The 21133-nt window shown below is 42.9% G+C and overlaps 1 protein-coding gene across 1 annotated transcript; it reads left to right on the top strand.

Annotated features, from left to right (window-relative positions):
• Positions 1-7762: 7762 nt before the first annotated feature.
• Positions 7763-16373, top strand: Fpr1 (formyl peptide receptor 1). Its single transcript, XM_038339554.1, has 2 exons — positions 7763-7822; positions 14532-16373. The coding sequence occupies exon 2, from the start codon at positions 14543-14545 to the stop codon at positions 15632-15634; it is 1092 nt and encodes a 363-aa protein (XP_038195482.1). The 5' UTR covers positions 7763-7822; positions 14532-14542; the 3' UTR covers positions 15635-16373.
• The last annotated feature ends 4760 nt before the right edge of the window (positions 16374-21133 follow it).

The raw sequence follows: 21133 nt of genomic DNA, 5'->3' as shown, positions 1-21133 counted from the left end.
ATTATAGGCTTGATGTCCTTTATTTATGGCTAGAAACCAATTATGAGTGAGTACATCCCATGTTCATCTTTTTGGGCCTGGGTTACCTCGCTCAGGATGGTGTTTTCTATTCCATCCATTTGCATGCAAATTCAAGATGTCATTGTTTTTTACCGCCGAGTAGAGTACTCTAATATGTATATATTCCACACTTTCTTCATCCATTCTTCCACTGAAGGGCATCTAGGTTGTTCAAGGTTCTGGCTATTACAAATAATGTTGCTTGCTATAGACATAGTTGAACAAATGCTTTTGGTAATATGATTGGGCATCTCTTGGGTAAATTTCCAATAGTGGGATTGCTGGGTCTTGGGGAGGTTGATCCCAAATTTCCTGAGAAACCTCCACACTGCTTTCCAAGCGGTTTTCACAAGTTTGCATTCCCACCAGCAATGGATGAGTGTACCCTTACTCCACATTCTCTCCAGCAAAGGCTTATCATTGGTGTTTTGATTTTAGCCAATCTGACAGGTGTAAGATGGTATCTCAGCGTTGTTTTGATTTGCATTTCCCTGATTGCTAAGGAGGTTGAGCATGCCCTTAAGTGTCTTTTGGCCATTCGAACTTCTTCTGTTGAGAAATCTACTGTCGTTCAGTGCCCCATTTTTTAATGGGTTAATTAACATTTTAAAGTCTAGTCTCTTGAGTTCCTTATATTATTTTTGGAGATCAGGCCTTTGTCTGTTGCGGGGTTGGTGAAGATCTTTTCCCAGTCAGTAGGCTGCCTTTTTGTCTTAGTGACAGTGTCCTTTGCTTTACAGAAGCTGCTCAGCTTCAGGAGGTCCCCATTTATTCAATGTTGCCCCTTAATGTCTGTGCTGCTGGGACTATACTAGGAAGCGGTCTCCTGTGCCCAGATGTTGTAGAGTACTTCCCACTTTCTCCTCTAACAGGTTCAGTGTGTTCAGATTGATATTGAGGTCTTAATCCATTTGGACTGAGTTTTGTGCATGGTGCTAAGATATGGATCTACTTTCATTGTTCTACAGGTTGACATCCAGTTATGCCAGCACCATTTGTTGAAGATACTTTCTTTCTTCCATTATGTGCTTTTAGCTCCTTTATCAAAAATCAGGTGTTCATAGATTTGTGGGTTAAGATCTGGGTCTTCTATTCGATTCCATTGGTCGACTTCTCTATTTTTATGCCAATACCAAGCTGTTTTCAATACTGTAGCTCTGTAATAGAGTTTGAAGTCAGGGATGGTAATGAGTCCAGAAGTTCCTTTATTGTATAAGATTGTTTTGGCTATCCTGGGTTTCTTATTCTTCCATATAAAGTTGATTATTGTCCTCTCAAGATCTGTGAAGAATTTTGATGGGATCTTTTAGGGGATTGCATTAAATCTATAGATTGCCTAAAGTTGATTTCTTCTACTTCTTCTGGGTTAGGATGTTCAAGTCTTCCTGTTGCATGTTTGCTGGATTCTGGTGTTACCAATGTTGCTTTTCACGATGTTGGAGGAATTCTTGCAGTAGCACCTGCCCATCTCTTCCTTCAAATGAGGCCAGCAGAGTCTTGGCGTCTTGGTCCAATCTTTGCTGTTGCTTACTATATACTTTGGAGTTTTCTTGGTCTGCCCTCTCTTAGGTCCCTTCAGCACTGGAGCAGGCTCTCAGATCCCCTCCACCCTGAAGCAGGCTGTGTTGGGGGATCCAAGGACCTAGCAGATGAAAAGGGGGGCATGGGGGCAGGGTGGAATGGGGTAAAGAAAGCCAGCATCCAGGAACTCACCCCGCTGGATGGCCAGAAAAGTTTAGGGAATTGGAGGGGGCCTGGATTCAGTCCCCTGTGACTGTCCAGCTGTGTGTCCACTTACTCATCTCTCCGGACTCCCTCAGCATGGGTGCAGGGTCTCTTGCAGGGTTCTAAGGACCTTGCAGACAAAAAGGCAGGCTTGGCTGGGCAGGGTGGGATGGTAGAAAGAAGGACCAGCAGCAGGAACTCTCCCTGCTAACTCTCCGGACCCCTCAGCCCTGAAGCAGGCTGTGTTGGGGGATCCAAGGACCTTACAGATGAAAATACGGGCTTGGGGGCAGGGTGGTCAGCTATATAGTTTTGATAAATAGAATATATACTGGGATATACTTCATAACTAATCAGTTGTCCAACAAGGACTACAGACACCTAAAATCCTGCCTTGCTAACAATACACAATCAGAAGAAGCTCAACTCAATTAAAGGAAAACTTTATAGCTTACACAAGGTCAGAGTCATAAGGTTACTTAGCAAAAGCATGCCAGTTCTTCACTTGCCAGTTTACTAACAATGGATATGTGTCTCAAAGTTGTCATTGGACACTGTGCCCCTACCCTGTCTGATCAAGGTTTTACTCCTATGGACTTGGACCTTTGTGTTGCCATGGTAAGTGGCTCAGCTCCTTATCGCTTCAAGGCTCCTATAAGAGAGGAGGTTTTTAAAATGGGGAAAAAGGCTAGAAGAAGAAGCATGGAGAAATTAGAGGTAGGACAGGATTATTAGAGTAGAAACAAAACAATAAAGAGCACATGAAATAATGGGCATGCCCCTCAGATTGTGTGTGACATTACTATAGAAATCATCTACTCCCTCCTTCACTCCTGAGAAGCACTTCACCTTTGAGACCAAAGGAGCTGGAGCCGGTCTCTTAGCCCTTACATTTGGCTCTCATCAGAGACTTAAGAAAACACAGAGAGGAACAAGAAAGCTGGAACCAGTCTGGTGGCAAAAATCCAAGGTTTCTTAAGATTTTCAGAAGCTATGCAAATGTGATGCCATATGAGTCATTTTATTTTATCCTATTGTGTGTGTGTGGAGGTTTTGCCTGTATGTATATCTGTGCACCCAACTCACACATTCATGGAGTCCTCAGAGGCCAGAGAGAGCAATGGATCCCTTGGAACTGGTGTTAAAGGCATTTACTGGGAATGAATCCGGGTCTCTGGAAGAGATGCCAGTGATCTAACTGCTAAGCCCCTCTCTAGCCAAAGTGAAGTTATTGGAAATACAGAAGTGCAAATATCCTCCCACCAATGATCTGTGGAAACACATGAAATGTTAATCCTGTCAAACTCAAAGTTCTGGTTCTTTACATCCCTGATCTGAAATTACAGACAGTGTGAACAGCCCTGATGTGAGCTTTGGTCCTCACCAAGTCAGGTCCTCTACAGGAGCTGTACTTGTTCTTAACTACTGAAACATCCCTCCAGGCCCCCTCATTCTTAAGAAAAGGGGTGGGAGTATTCAATGGATGGCTCTGAGACTCAGAACACTGAATGCTCTTAAGAGGATACCAAGTTGGACTGCTGTCATCCCCCCATCTGACTCACACCATCTGTCCATGGGATTCAAGGTCTTCTTCTGGTTTCTGCAGGGACCAGACACAAACACGATGCACAGTCATACATGCAGGCAAAAAACACCTCATATATTTAAACATAAATAAATAAATCTGCTTTTAAACAAAAAGAACAGTAGCTGGATAGATGTCTCAGTGGCTAAGAGCACGTGTTCTTCCAGGGGACCCAGTTTCATTTGTGCCCACAACAAACAGCTCACAACTGCATATATCTAGGGAGAGATAAGACATCTCCTCTGTCTCTTTGGGTGCAGGCATTACACACATGAAGACGAGACAACGCAGTTTTGCCCCCACTGCCTATTAAAACAGCATGTGTCTGGATTTCTTTCCACACCCAAAATTATTCAATTTTTTTGTGGACACTAACTGGGGGACCCACCAATTCAGTTTTTTTCCTGACTCAGAAGTAACAAAGAAAGGGCATAGACACTACGATTGCTGTAATTATAAATATGCTGGCCTTGCCTGTCACCTGGGTACCTTGTCCCATTAAGAGACAAACTCTGCCCACCCCCAATTGCCCCCTTCCCTCCAGCTAAGGCAAGCTCATCTCAGGCCTCCTCTCCATCTATTTCTCTCTCTCTCTCTCTCTCTCTCTCTCTCTCTATATATATATATATATATATATATATATATATATATATATATATATATGTATGTATGTATGTATTCTGAAGAGCATCTTCTGCATCTCCCTTCCCCCTTCTTTCCTCTCCCTCCCTTTCTCTCTTTCTCTCATTCTTCCATAACCCCCTTACCCTTATACCCTTCCCAATGTCCACTAAATAAACTCTATACAAGCTCTCTCCACATGGCTGTCTGTATCCCACCTGCTGTGCCTCCCCCCACAAGAGCAGAGGTACCTCTCAGGGTCACACCACCACAAATCATCACAACCATAGTGAGGAAAATGTAAAAAAACAGTGTCTTGGTCATGTTCTTTCTGTATATACCACTGCATCTCTGCCTCTGTCTCTATCTCTCTCCATGTCCCCACCCGCCTCTCTTATGCCTACATTTTGAAAACATGTTCTCATATATCACCAAGCTATCTTTTTAAACAACACCAAGTATACATTAAAATTCCATATCCCCCTTTCTTCCACCCCCGAGTACTGGAATTACAGGCATGCACTATCACACCCAGTTTATACAGGACTTCCGGCAGGCTAGGCAGTCACCCTCCTAACTGATCTACACCTCCAGTCTGTGGCCATCTTCTTTAATACACCGTAGGAACTGAGTAGATTTGAGGTCACCTTAAAGGTAGGAATCCCTGAACTAAAGCGCCATGGGTTAGTTTGCTAAGGCTGTCACTACAAAGCACCACACACTGGGTGTCTTAAAGCACAGCAACTAATTTTGTCAGAGTTAGGGATGCTGGTGGTCCAGATCATGATGATGGTCCTGGGGCTGCTCTTTGGCTTTTAGATGGCCATCTGTGTCCTTCTATAGACATCTCTGTAAACTTACACAATCCTGGTGTTTCTCTCCTATCAAAAGGTCACCACTTATATTGGATTAGGGTACCACCCTTATGGCTTCATTTATTTTTAATTAGTTCTTTAAACACCCTAACTCTGAACATTCACATTGTGAATAAAGTGGGAGTTCGGACTTCTTTAACTTGAGAGTGAAGAAGACCCCAGTTTAGGACAGAAGACAGGATTAAGCAAAGTTGATGAGAGGAAATTCTAGAGGTGGGCCTGAAGGGACAAGTGATCCTAAGGTGTGCCTGCAATTCAAGAGCAAATTCCGAGCTGCAGACAGTGCGTAGAGGGAGGTGTGATGGAAATGTCTACTCAGAAGATAAGAATGTCAGCAGATAAGAATGGTTTCGAAGATGCAGGTAATATTTATTACACTGGAATCTGTGGTACGTGTACTGCATCTTTATCTTGTTTAGTCTACTGAAATAAAAATTAATTTTGTCACTATTATGACTTTGAAGTCACAGGTGAGGTTACTGAGCTTCCTAAATCATGGTCACATCTAGTCCTCACCTGTTCGGTTGCGATCTGTAAGAACATCAAGCGCTATTGACCATTTAGGCCCACTAACACTAGTTTTTGTACAGCCTGCAGGCCAGGAATAGTTTTTTTGTCAGTTCATTTGTTTGTTTGTGGGGGGGGGGGGTGCCTAAAGGACAATAAAAGAATAATAAAATATGGCATGTGACGTGATGTGAAACCCAATTGCTGTGTTATTAAATGATGTACTGTTGGTATATTATCTGTGTATTCATGCCGTAAAGCTGAGCTGAGGACCCTGAAGCCTACCAGGTATTAAATATTGACTTTCTCACCCTTGATAGAAAATACTCAGCTCTGGTTAAATGGCTTGTCATGTCACCCAACTAGTGACGAACCCAGCCCAGATTCTGAGAACTTTCACAGTTCCCAAAGGGAGTTGCCAGTAGTCTGTTTTCTGACAGTAGAATTGGTATCTCAAACAGGGATTCCTCCAACCCAACACAGCCAGGACCACTTCCTTTGGCTTTACCTATATTGTGCAAGTGCGGTCACACAAAGCAGAAGTCCACCCTGGGACTTTCCTGCTTTTCTTCACCCTCTAAACTCTACTGCATGCAGGCATGCCTCTGCAATTTCACAGGTGCTGTGTGGTAATCACAGGCTATTGAGCAGCAAAGAGCAAAGCCACCCTGTGCTTCAGGAAGAGATGTGGTGGGTTCTGAAAAAGCTGTTGGGGGACTCCCATCAAACCACTTGACTTCAAATGACCTCCAGGTCTGTTCAACAGTTGCTCTTTACTTATTTTCTTATTTTCTCTTGGGATTTGGGTTCTTCCCTATGTAAATTGATGTCCTTTGTTATGCCCAGATCACGGAGTTCCCCCTCCCAAACCACCTAGGAGACAGAGTCCTGTATGTAAAAGCAAAGAGCCTTTATTTTTACATAAGTTTGCAAACTCAGACTCTCCATGTGTCCAACCTGTTGGAGTGATCAGAGAGCCCCAAGCTCACTCAGTGTTGGGATTTGGTGGTAGCAAAGGTTGGAGTGAGGGATTTCTAAAGTTCAGGACCCCTGATTGGCTGACATTTGTCTAGGGGTGCACTGGTGAAAAGTGATGGGTGTGTGCTGGCCAGTGACCCTATCTACAATGATTGGAACATTAGGAATTTCCTTTGGAGGGTCTGTTTCTGTGTGGTGCCTGGGTAATCTCAGTTTGTAGTCTTTCTTGTAACTAGGTATTACCTTAGGGCAAATTACTGAGACCCAGGCCTCTATTGAACTTGTCGTGAGTGGGTCCTATATCCTTTACCACTCAATTCCTTGTGAGTTCCTTATGCCTTTGTATAACTTCACTTGCATGCTCCAATATTTTTCCTACTGAGCTATTCCACCCTGGAGAGAGGATGCTTGAGGTTCTAGGCATTTAAAAGTTAAAACATTTCCCCCTAGGAATAACATGTTGTCAGGGCAGGCAGAAACTTACAAAATATATAGGCCCCTCTACAAGATTAAGAAAGCAGTAAACAAATGCTTGGGAGAAGAGAGGAGGCAAAGTTGCCTGGAGGATGCTCTCAGACTAACCAGCCTGCCTATGAGAGAGTCTCCAACCTGAAGAGTTGCCTGCAAGTTCTGCTGCAGAGAGCTCCAGGTTGGCTATGTTTCTTTACTGTCACTCAGGCATGGTGGGCTTTGGGTGATGCAACAGCCTTTGAGTCATCCTGGTCCCTATAAGTAAATACTCACACATATATACTTTTGTAAGTATCGCCAGTGAGGCCAAGTTGAACCTGGCATGTTCCTACATTTCTTTGTCCCTGGTGTCCTGTCTGGGTGAATAGACCTCTTTGATGCCCTTCCAGAAAAGTCAATACCTTTCTACCTTGGAAACTTTCTAAAGGGTGTCTATTATGAATGATCAAGGTGACTTGGTAGAAGTGTAGGCTCTTATGGGACTGATCTTGGCAACTGTGGTTAAGTGTAGAATGTGTGGGTATCTCTGACTGTCTGAATTATTCACTTTAATCTTCTTTTCTCTGGGTCTCTCATTTCTATTTCTCTCCCTCTATCTCTGTCTTTGACTCTTTCCCGTAGCCTCCTCCTCTTTCCCATTGCTGAGGAGGTTTCTGAACACCCAGATCCCTTCACCTTTGATATAAGGAAGGTTGGACCATCTATATCCCACAATGAGGAAGTAGAGAAAGGTTTTCTGGCTCCTGAGCGTCTAAGAAGGATCCAGTCCAGTCACCAAAAGCTTTTGAGAAAAAATGTAATTTGGGTATTATCTTATGGTCAATGCAAATCACAGGAAGCCCTGGCTTCCTGTTTTCTGTTTCCCAATTCATTTCTGCTCTGTTACCCTCCCCCGTTCCTTTGTATATTTTCTGTTGGGCCATCGGAGACAAGTCACTCTCTCTAGCAGGTCAGACTTAGAGCTGTCTGGAAGAAAGCCCACAGCTGTTGGAAAGTACAGGTGAGAAAACTTTGCCTGAGGGTCTGCACAACTTGGGAGGTTGTTTTCAGCTGATTGGTGGCAGAGTAGAGTTTGGTCTGTGTAATAGAGGGCTGGGGATGCAGTTTCGTAGACAGAGTGCTTGCCTAACAAGCACTGAGGTTTTTCTCTCTACTACCACAAAAATCAGACACAGTGGCACACTCATGCCATATAAATATTGGAGTTGTAGATGCAAGAGAAGCAGAAATATAAGGTTATCTTTGGCTTTTATAGTAAGTTCAAGGTTAGCCTAGACTACATAAGGGCCTGTCTAAAAAGATAAAGAAAAAGAAAAGAAAAAATGATTTCAATTGTAGTGAAATATAAGATAAAGAGGTAAATGCAGGAATATATATCACTCTTTCACATGTTTTGTTTCAAAAGAAAGTCAAAGGCATGGTTGAGATACAAAAGGTGATATAAAAGTGAATGATAACTTGTATTAAAGATGCTGTGTTCTAGAGCATATTGATGTGCTCATTCATTGGGAGGAATCAAGAAAAGGTGTTGAATGTGCACTGGTGAGGGATAGCACTCCTAGAGAAAAGTAAGTTGTGGAGGATTTGAGGAATGAACAGAGGGAAGGTCTGAAGCTAGAAAACTGGTCTTCTGGTCATAGATGTGGGGCCACAGAAGGTCCTTCAGGAGTGTGGAGGACAGTGACTTTGCTGGAGGATGAATAGAAGCATGGTCTGTGTTTGGGTCAGTGGAGAAAAGGCTCAAAGCTTTAAACACAAGGCAGAAAGAACAAAATTGTTCTTATAAGTCATAGAAAGTTCACAAAAAGGGCATATATGAGAGCAGTGATGAGCCTGCAAGAAGACAGGACCAACATGCTTCATGGCTTCTGTTGGAGAATTTGCCTCTGCCTCCTCCGGAACTACTAATTTTAGTTGTTTTCCTATTCAGTCAAGTTTGGCTTTATCAGGTTCTGAAGAAGATGGTACAGTGATTGGTAGATTTAAAGGCTTCCCTAAACATTGGCTAACAACATTTCTACTCATTCCAAACCATGTTCTTCTCTCACCAACCAATGGTGGGGCCATTTCTCCACCTTGTTCTTCTGCTCTGGCGTGTTCTGACCCGTCACTGCAAAATCTTCCTTGTTCATTTTGTAATCCTCTTTATTGTTGACTCAGAGATTCTTGAGAACAAACAGCACTCAGCCCAATTTGATGGTTGGTAGTTGGTGGAAAGTGGGGAAAGAGGAGAGACTTCCAAATTGTTTCTCAAAGAGTCAAGCATTGAGATTCAATAATAATGTGAGCTATAAGTATGACTGTAGGCTCTCCGGTGGGTGCTTTTTTTTTCCATGGTTTATTTTTTTTTATATTTAAAATTTCCATCTCCTCCCCTCCTCCTACCCCTTCCCTCCCCTCCCCTCCACCCATATCCGCCCTCCCTCCCTCTCCAGGCCAAGTAGCCATCAGGGTTCCCTACTCTATGTAAAGACCAAGGTCCTTCCAACTCCCCCCAGGTCCAGGAAGGTGATCGACCAAGCTGAGAAGGCTCCCACAGAGCCCGTCCATGCAGAAGAATCAGAGCCCAGCGCCATTGTCCTTTGCTTCTCAGTCAGCCCCCACTGTCGGCCACATTCAGAGAGTCCGGTTTGGTCGCATGTTCCATCAGTCCCATTCCAACTGGAGTTGGTGATCTCCCATTAGTTCTGTCCCACCGTTTCCATGGGTGAACGCACGCCTCACGGTCCTGACTTTCTTTCTCATGTTCTCTCTCCTTCTGCTCCTCATCAGGACCTTGGGAGCTCAGTTCAGTGCTCCAATGTGGGGCTCAATCATTTTCTTCATCTATCGCCAGGTGGAGGTTCCCTCACGGTCCTGACTTTCTTTCTCATGTTCTCTCTCTTTCTGCTCCTCATCAGGACCTCCTGTGGGTGCTTTAAAGAAATAAAGAGAATTGCAGGGCTGGGGTTGTAGCTCAGCAGGAAGATAGTGTGTCTAGCATATAAGCCCTGCGTTCAAAACCCAGCATCACGAAAACTGAAGATTGTGCATACCCACAATCCCACAATTTGGGAGGTAGAAGAATGAGGACCAGAAGTATAAGTCTATACATTTGGAATTCATGAGACCGTTCTCAAAATACAAAACCAAAACAGATGAAGAAAAGGAGGATGAGGAGAGTAGAAGGAAAATGCGAGCTCTCTGGGCTTGATAGCACACATCTGTAATCCTACCACTTTGGAAGCAGAAACATAGGACCATTACAAATTCAAGGCCAGTCTGTTATGTACAGAAAGTTCCAGGTCAATTAGGGATACAAAAGAACTTAGGTGAAACAGGAGGAGGGGAAGGAAGAGGGAGAAATGGAGGAAGGAGGAAAAAAGAGGAGATGGGAAGGGATTAATTTTAATCCACTATTTGTCCACCAACTACATAAACTTATCAAATCAAATTATCACCTCAGCATGTAGTCAAGAACTGTAAACATTATTAATGAGGCATCATAAGTTCCTTCCTCCATAGACTTTCAAACCTGAGGGTCACTGTTGTTCTTTCCCTTCTCAAATTGGAGTTGATACTACGGTAGTCAGCCCCTGTTCCAAAAAAGGTAGTGTGCCAGAGCAGGGTCAGAAAAGGGCATTTGCTGAAATTTCAGATCGAGAGACTGAGTGACTATAAGAAGCTAATTTTATGTTTCAGGTCTGTTCCGTTTTCACAAATGTAAATGATAAAAAGAGTAGAACTTCTGACTGAAGAGATTGCTCACTCAGTGAAGTCAATGAGGACCTATCTTCAGACCACCAGCACCCACCAGGCCAAGTGCAGGAGTGCTGACCTTCAACTTCAGTAATAAAAGACAGGAGAGGAGAGGGTCAGATACCTGGAACACATTGACCAATCAGTGTAGCTCTAAGTTTAGTGAGAGACTTGTTCTCAAAAACATAAGGTAAAGAGTAATCAAGGAAGACATCAGACATTGACCTCTGACCTCTGCATGCATGATCACATGCACACACGTGCGCACACACACACACATACACACACACCTTTCATTATTCAGTAAATTCTACTTGTCAATCACTGACTCACGTCCAAGGCTATTAACTTATTTTACCCCTGCCCCCATTTAAGGAAGTCTACAGCTAATATTAGGGAGTCATTTTTGACATGAGCAATTCTTTGCATACTTAATCCAGTAAAATTTCACACCTACCACATATTGGAACTCTAATTTCTCTCTTGACCTTTCCTACCCTCAAGCATCTTGAGATCTCATATACAGAGAGAACATCATTTCCTTCCTCCAAGGGTAACCTTAGAGAAGTGGCTGGAGAGACAACTCAGTTGTTAAGAGTGCTTGCTGCTGTTGGAGATGACCTGAGTCCAGTTCTGAGCACTAAGTCAGGCAGGTAGCAACTGGGGCCCATCATTTCTGGCCTTTTCAGGCATCTGCACTCATGCACATATTCACACTGATATTCACATATATCTAATAAGAAAATAATTTTTAAATTGATTTTTAAAGGCTAATTTTAATTGGCTATCCAATACCAAATGATTTCCCTTGGAAACATATATGCAAGTAACGACATACAGATTGAGCATGTTCTATTTAACACTATGTGTGTTTGTGTGTGGGTGTGTGGGCATGGTGTAACAACAATTAATGAAAAAATAAGGCCATGCAATTGAAAAAGAGCAGGGAATGGTGGGAGAGCATATGGGACAGATGGTTTGGAAGGGGGAAAATAATGAAATTATATTATAATTTTAAATATAAAAGAAATACTATAAAAGAGACAATTTTAGAGATGTCATCAGAAGCCAATACTCATGTAAATGTCTCCTCTAAGCAGAAGAGAGGGGTCTCTACTGAAGCCCTAGGAAGAAGGTAGGTGTATAATGAAGTGCTTTTACAGAGAGATGGGTTCGTGACTGGTTTTTCTGGGCCACTGAAGCTGTCTTCTGCCAGTTCCCTGATGTCCACACACCATATTTTCTTTGTTTTGGTAAAATGCATGTAACAAAAGTCCACCTGATTTTGCTGTTGTTGTTGCTGCTGCTGCTGTTGCTGCTTGCATGAAAAAGCCACAAGCCTCAATTTTTGAGACAAGGTGTCTCATTGGACCTGGGGGTCACACACCCAGTTTGACTGGTTGCCCTAAGGAAGCTCCTGTCTGTGCTTCTCCACCATTGAGAATTTTAGACGGGCAAATGCCACCTTACTAGTTTTACATGTAGGCTGGGCATCCACACCGACATTCTCACACTTTTGTGGCAAGCCCTTTTCTGACCAAGCAATTTCTTCAGTCCCTTGTTGTTTGTTTCCTGAGACAAGGTCTTGCCATGCCTTTCAGTCTGGTCTTAAGCTCATTATGTAGCCCTTACTAGCCACAGAGTCAAGATCTTTCTGCCCTGGTCTCCCAAGAGCTGAGGTGACAAGTGTACATCCCCACCACACCCAGTTTAAATTTTACCACTTGAAAATTAAATGTCATTAAGTGCATTTAAAATGTTTTGCAACCATTCCCCTATCTAATTCTAGAATGATTGCGTCACTCAAAGAAAAACAAATTCCATACCCTTTGAGCAATAATTCTTCTCACACCCTCCATCAGGCCTCTGTATCCACTAACGTGTTGCTTCTTGTATACTTACCTATTCTGGATATTTGTTATAATCTGAATAATGTATCATATGACATTTCATGTCTGGATTCTTTTGTGCTATAACTTTAAAGCATATCTGTCATACCATGTGCTAGTTCTTCATTATTTTGGTTTGCTTTTTGAGAGAGTCTCATTGTATATTGTATGGAATACAGGCCTCAAACTTAGTAATCCTCTTCCCACTGAGCAATTGCCTCAATCAGATTGGCCTGTAGACCAGTTGTGAGTCATTTTCTTGAATTGATATAGGAAGGCTGGAGAGATGGCTCAGAAGTTAAGAGTACTGGTTGTTATTCCAGAGGTCTTGAATTCAATTCCCAGCATCCACGCAACCATCTATAATGAGATCTGGTGCCCTCTTCTGGCATGCAGGCATACATGCAGGCAAAACACTCAATACATAATAAATAAATCTTTTAAGAATTTGATGTAGCCAGGCAGTGGTAGCACATGCTTTTAATCTCAGCACATGGGAGGCAGAGGCAGTTGGATCTCTGCGATTTCGAGGCCAGCCTGGTCTACAAGAGCTAGTTCCAGGACAGGCACTAAAGCTATACAGAGAAACCCTGTCTCAAAAAAAAATTGATGTAGGAGGACTCAGCTTACTGTGTGTGGTGCTACCCTTGAAGCGGATGGTCCTCTTTTATACAAGAAAGCATGCTGAACAATCCACAAGATCAAGCCAAAAGACAGTACTCCTCCATGGCCTCTGTTTTAGCTACTGCCTCCAGCTTCCTGCCTTGAATTTTCTTCATTATGGAGTATAAAATATTTACTGAAATAAACCCTTTTCTTCATAAATTGTTGTTGGAAGGCAAACTAGGGCAGGTTGTCTTTCTATTCTAGCGATAATGAGAAACACAGCTATAAAATGTGTGCACAACTCGTGCTTGAATACAAGTTTTTTAACCCTATCTTTTATTTATTCTTCAACAGCTGCATACACAATCACCTTCACACTCTAGCCCTTATAACACCACCCAGCACACACCCCTCTGACACCAAGTCCTCTTTTTCTGCTTTTAACAGTCCAGTAAGGGCTACCTGTTGGAATATTGATCCATCCTGTTGGCTTGATCTTGTACTGAAGTGTTGAACACAAATTTTATCTACATGTTCTTCATCCAGTTATGAGGGTGTCCCCCCGCCCCTTGTATGTTAAGGATCTACATCAGCCAAGGAGTTGCCTTGGAGCAGAAGGCATATTAGTAATTGTGGAAACATAGGCACTACCTTCCCCTATCTGGTAAGAGGTTAACAACAGCCAGGCAGTGGTAGATCTTTGTGAGTTGGAGGCCATCCTGGTTTACAGAGCTAGTTCCAAGACAGCCAAGGCTTCACAAAGAAATCCTTTCTTGAAAAGCAAAAACAAACAAACAAAAAAGAGAGGTTAACAACATGGGTAAGCATGTCAGGCGTGGAAGCTTGCTCTAGCTTGGCTGTGAGGGGCTTAGAGGGAAAATAGATTCAGTACAATAAAGGCAAGGAAAACTGTCTTTCTTGGCATTTTCAAAAAGGTACTGAAGAGATAGCTCAGTAGTTAAAGTGCTTACATACACATGTAAAGGCCAGAGTTTGGATCAAAAAAAACATGTAAATATCATCTGGGCATAGTGGTTTACCTATAATTCCAGTCTCAGAAGGTGGAGAGAGCCAATCCTCAGAGTAATCTGCCTACCAAGGATAGCCATTTCTGTGAGTGCTGGGTTAAACTGAGAAACCCAGTCTCGATGAATAAGGAGGAAGAGTGGTAGAGGAAGATGCCTGCCATCAACCTCAGGGTACCACATAGGTGTGCACATATGCACTAATGCATATGAAGAATACATTCACTCATAGTAAATGAAAAGAAAACTAAAGCCAGGCATGGTGGTAAATGCCCTTCATCCCAGCAGGTAGAAATAGGCAGGCAGATTTCTGTGAGACTGCAGCCACTTGTGTCTATAGAGTTCTAGGCTAGAAAAGGATGTGTACTGAGACTCTGTCTCAAGGAGAAAAGAAAAAGTTAAATAAATAAATAAGCAAACAAACAAATATCCCTGTTTCTTAATATTCTAGGTGTGAACAAGATGGACTCCAACATCTCTCTTCTCATGAATATGTCTGCAGGGAACCCCATGAATGTGTCTGCAAGGACCCAGTCAGTATCTGCTGGTCATATTGCTCTGAATGTCTTCTCATATTTGATGTTTGCAGTCACCTTTGTCCTTGGCGTGCTGGGCAACGGGCTCGTGATCTGGGTGGCCGGCTTCCGCATAAAACGCACAGTCACCACCATCTCTTACTTGAACTTGGCCATTGCGGACTTCTGTTTCACCTCCACTTTGCCATTTTTCATTGCCTCCAAGGCCATGGGAGGGCACTGGACATTTGGTTGGTTTATGTGCAAGTTCATATTTACCATAGTCGACATAAACCTGTTTGGAAGTGTCTTCCTGATCGCCCTCATAGCACTAGACCGCTGTATTTGTGTCCTGCATCCTGTCTGGGCTCAGAACCACAGAACCGTGAGCCTGGCCAAGAAAGTAATCATTGTACCCTGGATTTGTGCTTTTCTCCTTACCTTGCCAGTTATCATTCGTGTGACCACAGTTCCTAATATACTTGGGTCAGGGAAAACAATCTGTACTATTGATTTCTCCCCCTGGACCAAAGACCCTGTAGAGAAGAAGAAGGTGGAAGTCACCATGCTTACTGTCAGAGGGATCATCAGGTTCATCATTGGGTTCAGCACACCCATGTCCATTGTAGCCATTTGCTATGGGCTCATAGCCACTAAAATGCACAGGCAAGGCCTGATCAAATCCAGCCGTCCCCTGCGGGTCCTTTCTTTTGTTGTGGCTGCCTTTTTCCTCTGCTGGTGCCCATATCAGATAGTGGCCCTAATAGGCACAATCAGAGTCCGTGAACGCCAGAATGGTATGAGTCTAAACCTCAAAGTTGCAGTGAATGCCACAAGCGCCTTGGCTTTCTTTAACAGCTGCCTCAACCCAATACTCTATGTCTTCATGGGCCAGGACTTCAGAGAGAAACTAATCCACTCCCTGCCAGCTAGTCTAGAAAGGGCTCTAAGCGAGGACTCAGCCCAGACCAGTGACACAGGCACCAACTTGGGCAACAACTCCTCTCTACCTTCTAAAGACAATGTACAAGCAGTGTGAAGAGAGAGCTCCACCATTAAGCTTTATCTGCTTTCAGTTCCCCGGTGCTTTGTATAGACATTCTTTGTTGACCTATACACTCATTAGAAAAAAACTTGAGATGAATTTTTGGACTTTTATTACCTCAACCCAAGATAGTCAATAAAGAGAAAAGGCAAAAGGAACATACATTTTCTTATTAGTCTGAGATACTTATAAATGACAGCTAGTGCTATAGTGTTGTTACTAATACTATCCACCTCTTGTCCCCTTACAGGATGTAAACCCACAAATTCTCCTAAGTGTCCATTTGTGGCTAATGTGTGTATGTTTACTTTAGAAAATGAAGGAAGAATGGGAAAAACTCCTAACCCTTGAACTGCACAATTTCCTGACCCCTTGTGTTGATATATTTTAAATAATTGAAATATCATGTCACTTGCCCTCATAAGACCAATGTTTTCCCTCATGGCTTTCAGTATAGCTACAACCAAATTAGTCCACTTTGTACAGTGTCTGGTATCTGAGGTACCTGCTCCAAGGTGAATGAACCCAGAATGGTACTCCAGGTTTTATTGTCAGCAACAGTGAATAATTGCCACCCATCACACACCACCATCCCACCAGCATGCCCCCCACCACACACCTGGGTTTGTTGTTATTTGAATTATTTTGATCTTGACCACTCTGACTTGAGTAAGATGAAACCTAAAAATAGTTTCCTGCTAGATAAGGATTTTCAACATTCATTTCAATGTTTTGTAACCATTAGTAATTCCTCCTTTGAGAAATCTGTCTTTAAATTGGGTTGTTTGCTTTCTTGATGTTTAGCTTTTTATTTTTATTTTATTTATTTGATTTTTAGCTCTTTGTATGCTTTAGATACTAATCTGCTGTCAGATGTCCAGTTGATAATGATTTTTTCCATTCTGTAGACTGCCTCTGTACTTGAGTGCTAATATTCCTTGTTGTATAAAAGTTTTTTAGTGACATTGGGTCCAATTTATTTATTGGTGATCTCAATACCTGTACTTTAAGGTCCTATTTTAAAAGTCTCTCCTATGTCAATGAGTTCAAGTGTATTCATTGCTTTTTCCTATATCATATTCACGTCTCATGTTGCAGTCCTTAATCCATTTGGAGCTGAGTTTTGTGCAGAGTGAGAATAAGGAATCAGCTTTTTTCTTCTACATGTGGCTATCAAGGTTAGCCAGCACCATTTGTTGAAGATGCTTTCTACTGCAGTGATTATTGTGGGAGTATAGTATTGTGTCTAGATTGCAGTTCAGTTTCAGTGATCATTGGGTTTGCTTTGAAGCCAGGGACAGGCTGTTTTTATTAGATCTGTGCTAGGAGGTGTTAATCATGCCACTGGAAAGGAATCAGCAGGCTTATCCATTGGTGAGCACTGAGAGCTCCAATAACAACCATCCTGACAAGTCATATCCATTGGTACAATACTGGCATAAACATCATGAGATTAACCAGCAACATTTTTATTGGATTTAAAGTCCACTACAAAAATCAAAACCCTTATCTGCCACCATGATCAGAGCCATGAGCCTCTGACTAGAGAGATTATAGGCCCTAGAGGAGAATCTTCGACTGCTATTCTAACTAGACAGTGTTAACCAACTAGTAGTGTCATTCTACACATAGAGTAGTGCATCTCTCAGCTCTCATCAGGGAAGGTTCATTTTCCTGGAGATAATAAGGACTACAGAGATCCGCAGTTGGTTAAGATTTAGAGAACAAGAGACTAATGAATGCTCAATCCCAAATGGAAAACGTATATCACACGCAACCCTCTCCAGGTTCAGAGATCATTGTGAAACAGAGATTGTGTTAGGGCACAAAAAGATTGTAAGAGTCAGAGGTGTCAGCTGTATACAAGGGAAACAGTGTTTTCTGGACATGACAGGGCAGTTGCACATACAAAGCTACAAGGTTCATGACAGTGTGAACGATGCCCGTGCAAGCTAAAGCCAAATCAAATCTCAGTATGGAAAGGAGAGGTGAGCATGAAGTACCACACCTAACTGAGGAGCTATTGACAACTGGAAGATTTTAAGGGTATAGTCTCTGGAAGATCAACCATGCTCCACTGGAAGGCCACATATCACAGAATATGTGATTTATTATATTTATTGGAAGGGCTTTTTTAGTATTTATTTCATTTTATTCTGTCCTTTAAAAAAAACTTTTTTTATTAAAATTTCCACCTCCTCCCCTCCTCCCATTTTCCTCCCCTCCTCCCATTTTCCTCCGCTCCCCCCATCCCCCTCCCCCTCCCTCTCTGGTCCAAAGAGCAGTCAGGGTTCCCTGCCCTGTGGGAAGTCCAAGGTCCTCCCCCTCCATCCAGGTCTAGGAAGGTGAGCATCCAAACAGAATAAGTTCCCACAAAGCCAGTACATGCAGTAGAATCAAAACCCAGTGCCATTGTCCTTGGCTTCTCAGTCAGCCCTCATTGTCAGCCACATTCAGAGAGTCCAGTTTGATCACATACTTATCAGTCCCAGTCCAGCTTGCCTTGGTGAGCTCCCATTAGATCAGTCCCACCGTCTCAGTGGGAGGACGCACCCCTCGCGATCCTGAATTCCTTGCTCATGTTCTCCCTCCTTCTGCTCCTCATTAGGACCTTGGGAGCTCAGTCCAGTGCTCCAATGTGGGTCTCTGTCTCTATCTCCATCCATCACCAGATGAAGGTTCTATGGTAATATGCAAGATAATCATCAGTGTGGCTATAAGACAAGGCCAGTTCAGGCACCGTCTCCTCTGCTGCCCAAGGAACAAGCTGGGGATATCTCCTTGGACACCTGGGGACCCCTCTAGAGTGAAGTCTCTTGCCAACCCTAAATGGCTCCCTTAATTAAGATATCTACTTCCCTGCTCCCAAATCCACCCCTCCTCCATCCCAACCATCCCATTCCCCAAGCTCTCCCCATCCTCCCCTTCTCTCTTCTCTCTCTCCATCTCCCCTAACCCCCACCCAACCACCACTCCTGTGGCAGGACCTGGAAACAACCTAGGTGCCCCTCATAGAAGAATGGATAAAGAAGGTGTGGCATATATACACTTCAGAGTTTTACTCAGCAGTAAAAAACGACATCTTGAATTTTGCATGCAAATGGATAGAAATAGAAAACACTTTACTGAGTGAGATAACCCAGACCCAAAAAGATGAATATGGCATGTACTCACTCATAAGTGGATTCTAGCCATAAATAAAGGACATTGAGCCTATAATTCATGATCCTAGAAAACTTAAATAAGAAGGTAAACCCAAAGAAAAACATATAGTTATCCTCCTGGATATTGGAAGTAGACAAGATTGCTAGGCAGGGGTTGGATGGGCTTTTTAAAAAAAGAAATAAAAGGGGCCTGGAGCTGAGCAGTTAAGAGTACTGGCTGTTCTTCCAGAGGACCTTCATTCAGTTTCCAGCACCCATATGCCAACTCACAACTGTGTGTAACTCCATTTCCAGAGAATATGATACCCCCACACCAATGCACATAAAATAAATTTAAATAAATTTTTTAAAAAAAAAAGGAAATAAGAGGATGCAAAGCCAAGTAGGAAGGGGGAGGGAAGGGAAGGGAAAGGAAGTGAGAGAAGTTCTGGGAAGAGCTAGATGATAAAATAAATATGCAAAGTATATTGCATGAAATTCTCAAAGAACTAACAAAGAAATGGAAAAAATAAAATTTTCCAAGAAAAAAAACTTCTGAGCAAATCCTTGATTTGCAACCAAGTCAGACAGATGTGTAAGTAACTCTGCGAAAGCCCATTTGGGGGGAAGGGGAGAACAGGGTCTCATACATTCCATGTAAAAGATGACCTTTAACTTCTGTGTGCTTGCGTGAGTGCAAGCTTGCATGTCTGTGTCTGTGCGTGTCTGTGTCTGAGTCTGAACATGCATCTGGATGCCAGACGTCAATATCCGATATGTTCCTCTTTCACTCTTTGCCTTATTTTGAGAATGATTTTCTCAGTGAATCCAGAGATTAACAATTTACTGGACCAGACGGCCAGTGCACTCTGGATTTCTGCTTGTCTTGGCCATCTCTAGCTCTGGCGTCATGTATCATGGGTGTGCACTGTTCTTACCTTTTAAAGACTTTCTGGAGATCTGAAATCAGGTCCTCATGTCTCTATAGCAAGCACTTAATCTCCTGAGCCTTTCATCTCCCTCAGTCCATGAACAGGTCATCCTGCCTGCATGTTAGGATTAAAAACACATCACCACACCTGTTTTGTGTGGTGCTGGGGATGGAATGCAGAGTTTCCTGACTATCAGGAAGCAGGTTACTAAAAGACTGATATCCCTAGCCCAAGGCTACTGAGCTGTTAACTCAGTAATTAGCATCTCTAGGCTGCCCTAACCCAGGGTACAGTATCAAAATTGATTCAAATACTACAGCTCTGCAAAGGTATACATACACACACACACACACACACACACACACACACACACACACACAAAAAGGAGAATTGCTTAGGACATACATTTGTTTACACAAGTGCTATAAATAAATAGGATTTTCCCTTTAGTCCCCATCTCAGGGTAATAAAACAACCGCCAAAGTGAAGAATACCGTGAGAAAGGGAGCTTGGTTATGGTTTACTCAGAATGTAAAGAGTTTAGGACTGAGAGGAATGGGCGGAACCTTAGTTCCATGTGGTTCTGTCTTAACCACTAGTTGTACTGACACAGTGAAACCACATCCCTTGCTATTTGAAAATCAGACGGAAACCTACTTCCTATTACTCAAGTAGCCCCACACCTACTTCCCTCTTTTTTTCCTCATTTCTGTTCAGAAATCCCTGAAGATTGAGCCACACTTTACAGATGACCACATCCCAGAGAAACCACAAAGTTAGATCAGGAGGAAAAAGTCTGTGTCTGACATATATATTCCTAGAATAGAGAATTAGGATGGCTTGAAGAGCTGACGGGAGAGAGAAGTCCATACTCCTGGGATTCAGGACTTCATCTCTCTGAACTTCTGTCTTCTGGTTTGTAAAATGAGTGACTGGCCTGTAGGCAGGTCTGCAGGGCATTTTCTTAATTGATGATTGATGTGGGAGGGCCCAGCCCACTGTGTGCAGTGCCACCCCTGGGTGAGTAGTGTTGGATTGTATAACAGGAAAGCTGTTCAGCTGGAGAGACAGCTTAGTGATCTAGAGAACCTGACTGCTCTTGCAGAGGACCTGAATTATATTTCCAGCAACCACATGGTGATTCACGAACTTCCATAACTCCAGTTCCAGGAATTCCACTGACTTTTCCTGGCCTCCTCAGGTAGCAAGCACACGCATGTGATGTACATACACAAAACACTCATATTCATAAAATAAAATGAGTGGATTTTTAAAGAAGAAGAAGAAGAGGTGATGACAAGCTGAGTAAGCCATGTGAAACAAGCCGGCTAGTAAGCAGCATTCCTCCATGGTCTTTGCCTCTGTTTCTGCCTCCAGATTCCTGCCTTGAGCTCTGGTCCTGAATTATTTCCCTTCAT

This window comes from Arvicola amphibius, chromosome 8, assembly GCF_903992535.2.
Source record: "Arvicola amphibius chromosome 8, mArvAmp1.2, whole genome shotgun sequence".
Classification (NCBI taxonomy): domain Eukaryota; kingdom Metazoa; phylum Chordata; class Mammalia; order Rodentia; family Cricetidae; genus Arvicola; species Arvicola amphibius.
This window is presented reverse-complemented; position numbering and strand designations above follow the sequence as displayed.